This window comes from Neofelis nebulosa, chromosome 10 (assembly GCF_028018385.1).
Source record: "Neofelis nebulosa isolate mNeoNeb1 chromosome 10, mNeoNeb1.pri, whole genome shotgun sequence".
In the NCBI taxonomy this organism is placed as follows: Eukaryota; Metazoa; Chordata; class Mammalia; order Carnivora; family Felidae; genus Neofelis; species Neofelis nebulosa.
In genome coordinates, this window is record NC_080791.1 from 49,348,351 (window position 1) to 49,359,248 (window position 10,898).

The 10,898-nt window shown below is 40.1% G+C and overlaps 1 protein-coding gene across 1 annotated transcript in view; it reads right to left on the minus strand.

The window, feature by feature from the left end:
* ANKRD42 (ankyrin repeat domain 42) overlaps positions 1-10,616 on the minus strand; it is an 81,513-nt gene extending 70,897 nt beyond the window's left edge. Inside the window, exons 1-3 of the mRNA XM_058686477.1 lie at positions 10,583-10,616; positions 4,309-4,537; positions 3,241-4,253 (exon numbers count right to left, since the gene is read on the minus strand). Coding sequence (XP_058542460.1) covers positions 3,241-4,253; positions 4,309-4,537; positions 10,583-10,616 — 1,276 coding nt within the window. The remainder of the gene's footprint in view (positions 1-3,240; positions 4,254-4,308; positions 4,538-10,582) is intronic.
* Positions 10,617-10,898: the final 282 nt, after the last annotated feature.

The window sequence follows — 10,898 nt, forward strand, 5'->3', positions numbered from 1 at the left end:
AAAAAAAAAGCCTAAAGCAATGATTCAATAGAAAGCACAAAATCACTTTGATTTTCCAAATAATTTATTACAAAGATATTTGTGGTTAACATCTTAATCAGACTTCCATTTCAGCTCTAACACATAAAGAGCATTGAAGTTGTCACTCACATAGATACAGGAAAAAAGCTGTCAAACAGAAAATCAATTATTTTTCTTGGATTTATCAGAGAACTGAGGTCTCAAGGTCAACTGCCTCCTCAAGTCTGGAGAGACACACAAATACAGAAGCACAAACAAGTTCAGCTTACCTGGAGCAGAAGCCACTGGAGCCATAAACTCCTAGAAGCACTGAAATGGTAACTGTGACAAATTGCTAGATGTCGAGAAAGTATTAGCCTATGAGTGACAAACTCTTGAGGCCACAGTCTTAGAAGGCCCCCACATTTTCATAGATTTTACCCCACTAGGGTAAATCCCACCAGGTTATCACTGTGAAAAGTCAAGAAGACTCTTTTCATGTCTTCGGCAGGGGAAGGGGGAAAGTAATCATTCTGAAATATACCCAGTGCATTCTCTGTAACAAAGGCCTACTCTCCAGTGATAAAGACTTTACAAGAGCCTCACCTCACATAGGCTGATACATTCTATCAATATACTTTTCTTATCTTTCTCATACTACTACACTAAGAAAGGAATGGCAGGTCACAATTTTTACTTCATACACTCTAGGGGTCTTATGTTTTATAATTTAATGTTCCAAACATCACAAGACTGCATTGTGACTGTGAAATATTTAATGTGTACTGTAAGCCAGAAGCAATACAGATATCTCAGCATGAACAGCTGTTGGGGGAGGAAGAGTACAGAGTTTAATCAAAGCATTTCCTAAACAAAAAGGCATGATTCCTGACCTCAAACTGTTTTCAAAAGAACTCACCGACATTTCTGGTAGAAAATCTAGGCAATCTTGTACTACTACTTATCCATGTGTATGTCCTTTCTCAATAACTCAAATGTTAATTTCTTTGAGGGATGGAATTGCATCTCATGCCACCCCTTAGCAAAATGCTATACATTTTATTCAAAATCCTTTCTGAGCATCTAGCACGTTCCAGGCACTAAGATAATATGATGGCAAATGAACAGGGATTTAATGCATTTTATTTCCACCAACACTTTAAAATGTATTTGGGGGCGCCTGGGTGGCTCAGTCGGTTGGGCGTCCGACTTCGGCTCAGGTCACGATCTCGCAGTCTGTGAGTTCGAGCCCTGCGTCGGGCTCTGGGCTGATGGCTCAGAGCCCGGAGCCTGCTTCCAATTCTGTGTCTCCCTCTCTCTCTGCCCCTCCCCCGTTCATGCTCTGTCTCTCTCTGTCTCAAAAATAAATAAAAACATTTAAAAAAATAAAAAATAAAAATAAATAAAAAAATGTATTTGGATAAATTCAATAAAATTAAAAAAATGACAGTATTGCCCTAAGTGAGTATAGGTGAAATTAAGATGTTGGAGTAGTAAACATGTGAGCAAGATCTTGAAGAACAATTAAGAAATATGCATATGGGGAAGGGAGTAAGGAGGGCACCAAAAATAACCAAGCCACTTAATAATTGTTTAATGACGTAATCCCCTAGGTCAGACTTTCATTATTCTCCTTTAAACTAGCAATACAAGATCTACAAATGATGTTCTACTCTAATCCATTTTATACAGGACATTCTAATCCATCATGTACAAGGACACTATCCTGATCACTCCATGCCTCTATTCCACTAATTGCATCTGCTTATCCACTGCTAGTCTAGAGAACAAAGCCCAAACCCTCAGTATGACAATGTACGCCCTCCACTAACTTGGCTACATCTAACTTTACAGCCTTTTCTCCCCCACCACATTCCATCCCAATTCATTCATTCATCCACCCATGTATCCACTCAACATTAATTTGGTCTCTACCATAAAGATAAAAAGATGAAGGCAACATGGTCTCTATCCTCAAAGAACTCACAGAGAGATACAAACAAAAAAATTATAAAATAATGCAATAAGAACAATGACAAATATTCATAAGAACTTATGGAAGCACAGAAGACTTCTAAATCAGCCAGGATAGAAGGAAATGAGAAAGAAAAGGATTTCTGGGGAAGGTGAGTTCTAAGATGAATCTTCAAGGATTAACAGGAGTTTGCCAGATAAAATGGGGACAGGGAAAGGCATCCTAGACAGCATGAATTGTAGGATGTGGTCAAGAAACCACACACACACACCCATCCTATTCCTGAAGGGGAGCAAAAAGGTAAGACTAGAGACTCAGGAAGACCTTGTAAGAAGCTACAGTGGTCCACACCAGAGACGCTGAAACTCTCAACTGAGAGTAACAGCAGGAACAGAAAAGGAGACAGATTCAACAAATATGGAAATAGGATGCATACAGTGGGTGAAATAAGGAAGGCATAATGGGATAACTCCAAGAAGGACGGAGAGGGCATATGGACACAAAATCCTATTTTTCTCATGTTGATCTTGAGGTGCCAAAGAGTTCCAGAGGAAGCTGTATATATTTGTCTGCAGCAGATCTCAGTGGTAGGTGTCTCTCAGTATTCATACATAGTTTTTTTTCTGATACCTACCCTCACCCCATTCTGAAGCCAAGGACACTGTACTCTTCTTTATAATATTCATCACACTAGTCATTATTTGCTCATTTATTTTCCATTTATTTGTCGTCTTCACTGATATATCCTTAAGATACAGCAAATAGTAAGCCTTCAGTAAATATTTACTGGATGGTTGAATAATAAAGATTTCAAAGGGGTTGAAGTCATAGTACACGACCAGGAAAAAAAAAAAAGCATCAGTGATGGCACTATCCACGGGGGGGGAAAACAGCATTTAAGGAGAGGATGGTAGAAAAGTCATCAAAGGGAAAGGGAGCGTCAGTAGAGTGGAAGAAAACTAGGTAAATCTAAAGTCATCTCCACAGGATCAAATGCTGCAGAGAAGCCAAGGGTCCATAAGATTTAACAAGCGTTGATGTCAATCTGGGTAGGAAGTCTCGGGAATATAGCAGGTGGGAAGAAAGTGAGGAAACCTGGAGGGAGGATGAGAAACAGGTGAACAGCCTTGGGACCCACTTAAAATATGTCAGAGGGAAATTAGGAGTAACAGCTGAGAAACGAAACTACCAGAAAGGGCCAACGGTGATGTGGGTGAAGTGAGAAGAGAGGCAGAGACAGGGGCAAGAGACGTAGTCTGACTCACTTGGGGTTGCAGTCTCCCTAGAGGAAGTGGAGGGGCCTGAATCTGACACCACCGGCATGGTGCGATCCCGCGGACTTCGGGGAGGAATCGAGTCCAGGCCCCTACTGCTACGGTGATCTTCACTCGCTGTCACCCACGAGCCACTGCAGCGGCTACCGCCTTCGTCGTCGCTAGCACCGGGGCCGCCGTCCTCCCTGGTTCTCTCCCAGGAACTCCCGCAGCGGGAACCCTCGTCTATACTTTCTCCCTCCCAGAATCCACTGAGGCGGCGGCTGGCGTCTATGCTGACGCTCACCGCAGAGGAGTCGCTGGCCGCGTAGCCGCGATCTTCACTTACTTCGTCCCAGGAATTACTGAGGCTGTGGCCGCCATCGGCACTCCCTTCCTCCCAAGAGTCACTGAGGCGGCGGCTGTGGTAGTCACTGCTTCTCTCCCCGGAGTCGCTGGTTTGGGGGACTTCTCTGACCCCCTCCCAAGAATCACTGAAGCGGAGGCCGCGGTCTTCTCGGACCGGTCCCTCACAGTCACTAGTTTGGTGGCTACCGACTTCACTTAAATTCACGTCGCTGCTGCTGAAGCCGCGGTCTCCCCTTAATGTCTCCCAGGAGGTGCTGTAACAGCGGCCACCATCTCCCCTAACTCTCTCCAGAGGGACACTGCCAAGGTCTTCATTGACTCTTCTCGAGTCACTGCGGGAGAACCCGATGTCTTCACGTACTCTTCTAGAGCCCCTATAGAGGTGGCCGCCGTCTTCACGGATACTTCCCCTGTCTTCGCTAACTCTTTCCCTTAACTGGCCGCCGCTTTGACCACGTCGGCCGTTTGTCCTCCAAACGCGATGACTAGTGAGGCGGCCGCCGTCTTCGATTGCTACTCTCCGCGAGTCGCTCTGGCGGCGGCCGCCGTCAGCTGCTACCCTCTCCTCCGAGGTGCTTTCCAGCGTCCCGACTACAGCTAACCGGTCGTAGTTGCGGTGGAGCCGTTGCCTTGGAAACGGGTAAACTTCCGGCGTGCTGCGGTCATTTCCGGTTCCTCACGACCTTGCGTCACTTCCGGCGTCCCCTCAACCTTTTTCGAGGCTTCGCCTCCAGAGAAATCGGATGGTGGTGTGGGCTGGTGTTCCTGAGATTCCGCGGGGTCTCACATGCAGCCTGTCTAGGCCCCGTCTCTCTAACGGCCTGGCATCGATCACGCCTTCCATGGCTCAGCGACGCAGATGCGGGCTCCAGGACTGCAGTTTGCGTAGGTGACCTGTGTGGCGCGGGCCGGGCGGGGCCTTTCTTCGTCCTTGGCAAACCTAGTATAATTTTTCAGTGCTTGTTGGAACATTGGAGGAAATTTGTTCTTATCCTGTCATTTCACAGGTACTGAGAAAGACCCAAAGGAGAAGTTAGCTGCAGCCGCTTTCATTATTGAATGCTTTATTAGTGCCAGGCTCTTGGATAGTTGCTTGGTACTAAATTCTGAGCATAATTGTGTAAGGTAGGTGTTAGCCCTGTTTTGTAGGTGAGGCGATTCAAGGTCTCAGTAATTTGCTAAAGCCAAACAGCAGGTAAGTTGTGGAGCCAGTATAAACACAGGTCAGTAGTCAAAAGACTGCTCCATGATTCCTGACTCTAACTCCTAGGTTCCCTTTAATGTAAAATGATACTTGCAACAGTTTCGCTCAAATCTTTTATCTCTCCAACCTTATTATTTAACGGGTATTCTTCCATTCACTCTTTATTGAAAATACATGGTTCACGGGGCACCTAGCTACCTCAGTCTGTAGAGCACGGGACTCTTGATCTCCAGGTCTTGAGTTCGAGCCCCACGTTGGGCGTGGAGCCTACTAAAAAACGGAGACAGAGAAGGAATATGTGGGTTGGATTTAATGCTAGCAGCAGAGAACACAAAAATTAGAATTCTCTGCCCTTTAAGAGCATCACCCACCTTAATTGCCCTTTCATTCTTTTTTTTTTTTTTTTTCCAATCCTCAGGGTTTGTTCCGTAAACACATTTGGGATATTCCCCAGACCCTATCATTCCTCTCTTGAAGTACAGTGAATTGGCTTTCTTTAACTTCCATAGCCTCTTGTACTATTAGTAATGTTAACAACTGCTATTTGCTGAGTTCATGTGACTCTGGCACTTTATACTTTTATTTGTTTTCTTATTCAATCCTTAACCTACCAGGACGGTATAGAGACAGAAAGAGAAATAAAGCATCAACATTACTTGCCTGAAGGTTCACAGCTAGTATTAAGTATCTCAAATAGGTTTTCAACCTAGGTCTTTGATTTTGCTGCACATACTTTTCAAAGTCCGAATTTCCACAGACTTTATTAAACCACTTACCATATTACATTATAATTACTGTTTAATAGTTGATCTTCACCCCTACTCCCCAAGGACTCTGAGCTTCTGGAAGGTAAAGACTTTTTCATTATTCATCTTGGTGTTCCTGACATTTGGAATACTTAGTTCAAGTGGAAGGCTTAGTAATTGTGGTGGGGGTTCGTGGGTGGCTTCATCAGTTGATTGTCTGGTGGATAAACTGATAGACTGAAAATAAACTTTTTTGCACTTGGGAGGGAATTGGGGATTAGTCATCCCAATCCCCTTATTTTTAGAAATAGGACAACTGAGGTGTTTTATCTTACCAAACACCTATTGAGTTACTAATAGGAGCAAGTTTCTATGCTAAATGATTTGCAAATAGTTTCAAACTTAATCTGTATTATTATTTCTGTTTTACAGATGAAGAAACTTCTCACATTTGGCCGAGATCTCATAAGTAGGAAGTGGGGAATTGGAACCCACTCTGACTCCAGATTAATACAGACTTTGTAGCCTGCATAGGCTACATAGGCTAATGGTAAAGGCTTCATATGTTGCTATGTTGTATGGATAAACTCACTGAGGGTCAGCACATCCTTAAAAGATACGCACATGGCAGGAAGGATCAGAAAAGAAAACAGAAACAGCAAAGAAGCAGAAAAAATAAGATCTCCCAAAATAAAAGGAATTAAAAATAAAAGATATTAATGAAATAGAAAATAAAATTAGTAATAATAGCTGTTGTTTGAAAAGAGTAGACACTTAGCAAATCTAAAGAAGAAAAGGAGAAAACAATTTTGGAAACAAAGGGAACATATTATGGATATTAGGGACCTCCAAAATTAGAAGTGAATTTAGCCTAGCCTTTTTTTTTTTATAATGTTTATTCATTTTTGAAAGAGAGGGAGATAGTCTGAAGCAGGCTGCAGGCTATGAGCTGTCAGCACAGAGCCCGACGTGGGGCTCGAACCCACTAACCATGAGATCATGACCTGAACTGAAGTCAGATGCTTGACCGACTAAGCCACCCAGGCACCCCTAGCATAGCCTTATATACTAATAATCTTGAAAATTGACTTGGATAATTTTCTAGGAAAATACAGATTTCAAAAAATTGACTGAAGAGTTAGAAAACCTTAATAAAGGAAACATAAAAGAATGCTCTACATACCCCTGACAAAAGTCACCAGGAACAAAGCATAGAGAAGAATGTAGTATATCCCAGATATGAAGGTAGCAGAACTGTAACAGAATCTAGACAAGGATACTGAAAAAAAAAAACCCAGCTCAGTGCCGCTTAGGAATATACCTGCAAAGAAATTAAGGAAACTAAGAAGCCACCAGTGCATTTAGAAAATAACAATAACCAAGTTGGATTATGGTCAAGGATGATCAACATTAGACATGTAATGAAAATTTCCTACGTTGAAGAAGAAAAACTATATAATCTTAATTGATACTGAAAATTACTGATTTCTTTAAAAAAAATACAGTTCATATTAAGTAATAAAAGGAAGCTTGCTTAACTGGATGAAGGGTATCAACCAAAGATAAACAGCACACTTAATGGCATTGTTTAGGTTATCTGCTGTCATTCCTACAATTAAACATTGTTCTGAGAATTAGGGATCCGCTGTAGTAAGGTAAGGTATGAAATCGGAAAGGAAGAAATTAAGGTATATGATGTTTACCTGGAAATCTAAAACAACTAAAAAACTGAAACATTGGAAGGAAGATGGTAAGCTCTCAGAGCAACATTGAGATTTTTTATAAATCAGATAATCAACTTCTAAAGAACTATTCACATTAGCAGCAACAATGGTGAAATATACTAGAAATCTATCAAGAAAAAAGGAAAACCTACATCAAAACATAAAATTTCATTTATGTATGTTACAGAAAATCAAAATAAATGGAAAGAATGCTGTGTCCCTACATGAGTAGGCTCAGCAATGGAAAGATAAGATTCGCCTCAGATTATAAATTTTTTGTATTCCGAGGAAAAATACTTAACAATTTTTAGTGGAAATCAACAAGATGATTTTTATTATCTGAAGTTTTGGGGTTTTTTAAAGTTCATTTATTTTGAGTGAAAGCACAAACGGAGGGGCAGAGAGAGAGGATAGAAGGAATCCCAGCAGGCTCTGCGCTGTCAGTGCAGAACCTGACATACCATGGATCATGACTGACATACCATGGATCATGACCTGAGCTGAAGGATGCTCAACTGACTGAGCTACCCAGGCACCCAACAAAATGGTTTTAAAGTTTCTCTGGAAGAATGTATGTGCAAGATTAACCAAAATGTTTTTTTAAAAAAATACAATAACCCAAATACACATCACAAGTACAAAGCTAGAGTATTTAGAACAGGGAGGTATTGGAATAGGACTGGACAATTCGATTAATGGAACAAACTAGAATTCAGAAATAATCCCATGTGTATGTTCATTATAGAGGTAGCATTTCAAATACAGGAATGTAGGCTCTTCATTTCCATATACAAAAATTTAAGAATTAAAGGTTGTTTTATGCATATTGCGAAGGCCTTCCTAAGCAATATGAACCCTGAAGACCACAGAGAAAAAATGTATAAACATAAAAGGCTACAAGGTATGTTAACATGCAGTTGAGATCAAAGGTAGACCAGCTTTATTATCAAGTCTGAAAAAGAATAACTCTAGAAGTAATGCACAAAAAACATAATTAAAAATAAGAGCAAGTACACCTGAAACTAATGTATGTTGTATTAGTTGACATCAATTTGAAAAAAAAGCAAGTTAAAAGATACTCAAATGCACAAGAAAGAATGCTCTTTGCACATCACTAGTAAAAACTAAAGTGGATAATGAGTATTGGAAGAGGTTTACTAAACAAAACACCCTGCTGGTGAGAGATTAAATTGGTGTGACCCAAGAAGGACAATTTGGCATTGTCAAAATTCTAAATGTACACTGCATACTTGGTAACTTTATCCAGTTGTAAAATCTCAGAAATCACAGTAGGATAGTCGCTGCAACACATTATAGTTGTGAATAGACACTTGAATATCAGTGAAAGAATGGGTAAATTAGGCTGCATTCATATGAAATATTACACAGTTGTAGAAATGAGGATCTACATCAACATGGAAAAAGATACACTGAATTTAAAAAAAGGCAAACTGCACATGCAATCTCATTTTAGTTTTTTTCAAAAAAAAGGATCTACAGAAGATAAATTCAGTAGTTACTTTATAGAACAAGAAAGATGTGAGAGGAGACTTTATGTTATTTGATTTTTTTAATTAAAAAGTTCTTCCTAAGTAAAAGTACAAAAGGATAGGAAAACATGCATTGCTGTATAAAGCAGAAGAAAGTACTTTTAAAGGAGTATGTGGGCCAGGAGAGATTAAGAGACTAAGAAAAACACTTGTTTTGGCAAGGAGTCATGGGAAAACTTAGGAGTCAAGATGTAAAAACTCAGAATGCACAGGATTTCAAGGTAAGTGAGGGACTGACTGAAGGAAATTTCTCAAGTGAAATTCCAGAACACTGAAGTGGGCATCTCGGCATTCCAGAGAAGTGGAAGCTTATGGTTCCACCTCTCAGGTGTTCCAAAGAGGGGTCTGCCTAATCCCCCATAGATAAACTGCATCTAGTTCCAGAGGAGGGAGTAAAGCCAACACCAGGTAATCCTCTCCCTTCTGTGTAGGCACGCTCTTGCTTCTCCAGCATCCTTGCTCTCCCTTTGGTGCACACCTGCAAACTGACTAGACACTCCATGGGTGCCTTGGTTTCTTGCTCTTTCCCACCTGCACAGCAAAGTGACCCCATATAGGATTAGGAGAAAACCCTACTTCTACAGAAGTTCAGGCCTTGACAGTAACCTGACGTTCCATTTCTACGTCCAGATTCCTCTTTAGTCTGCTAAATCTTTCCACTTGCAGGAATGATTAGATAGATAGATGCCTTCTTACATTTTTTCTGAATATTCTGTATAAACCTCTTATGGCATTTAATAGTTGCTAAATGGTTTGTAAAAACAAAGTCAGCCAGGAAAACAAAACTGGAATCTAGAATGTTCTATTTTAGGCTAAGCTGTTACATGGAAATCTTAGAATTTTTATTATATAATTAGGTCTTTTTTTTTTTTTTTTTTGCCAAAGCTTATTTTATTTTTAGCTGAATAAGGTTGTATTTTAGTATTTTCCAGAACATTGAAATTCAGTTTTAAGTAAGCAAATTATGTTAAAATCAGAACATTGTAAAGAAAGAAAATTTGTAAGTTTTAGGAAATAACCCTTTTATTCTCACAAACTTCAACTATTACTTTAAAAGACAATATTCCATCTTCCCTGAGGCTTCCTTTGGCTTTCCTTGCTACACTTCATATTGTAGATTACTTACTAGTTCTAGTTCCCAGGGGTATGTGTTGACTTACTTTTCCATTTTGGGGGCCTATAATTCAGTGTTGCTTCTTTCTAGGTAAGTTATCAGATCTAGCTGTTCATTAAAAATCAACTATGGTGTTTCTTTTAATTAAGATTTAATTGACATTATTTTCAGGTATAACTATGGAGCTTCTTAAATGGTAGAGGCACCTGAATGAATGAGAATCTACTAAATGAGACCCTCCAGAGATAAACAGTCTGTTCTTAATATTCACTGATTCTAATGCAGTCAAATTTCAGGGCCACACACCTAAATCACTATCCAACATCCAGCCTCCTGTGTCAAAAACTAGGAACTAAATTTTCAATTCCAACTGTAAATACCTGTAATCATCTCATAAAGTATTGTCCATCTGCCACTCCAAAGCTAATTCCTTTTGTGCTGTTGATAATCTCTTTCCAACTCTGAGATTGGTCAATCATCTGTCTTCAACATGTCTCTCCAATGAACTCCTTTTAATATACATGTTAACATCTCTTTTTTGCCTCATTCTAACTACAATTAAATCTCTAGTTAAATTTCATAAGAGTAGCTCTTACTATTGTGTTGCCTCTCACACAACCCATTGCTACTGGTGTTGGCACCCATACCTAGCTGTTCTTCAGTCAATTGTTTCTCAGTCATTCCATATTTTCTTGGCTTGTTTACTACCCAGTCTTTAAACTTTTGTTTTGTTTTACCATTTTACCATTACTGGTTTTATTTTTTCAATAGGGCTTCTTTCTCACCTTCCCACCTAGGAGTCTAAATGTTTGCTCCCCAGGGACCTGTCCTTGACCTTCCTTGGTATGGATACTTTTGGTACACTGGTAGGTTTGAATGTCACCTTTCTTTTGATTGTCATACCTTTAAGCCTTTGATAAAAGTTATGGTCTCCCCAAAGGAAGGTACAACACTAAATTTTGC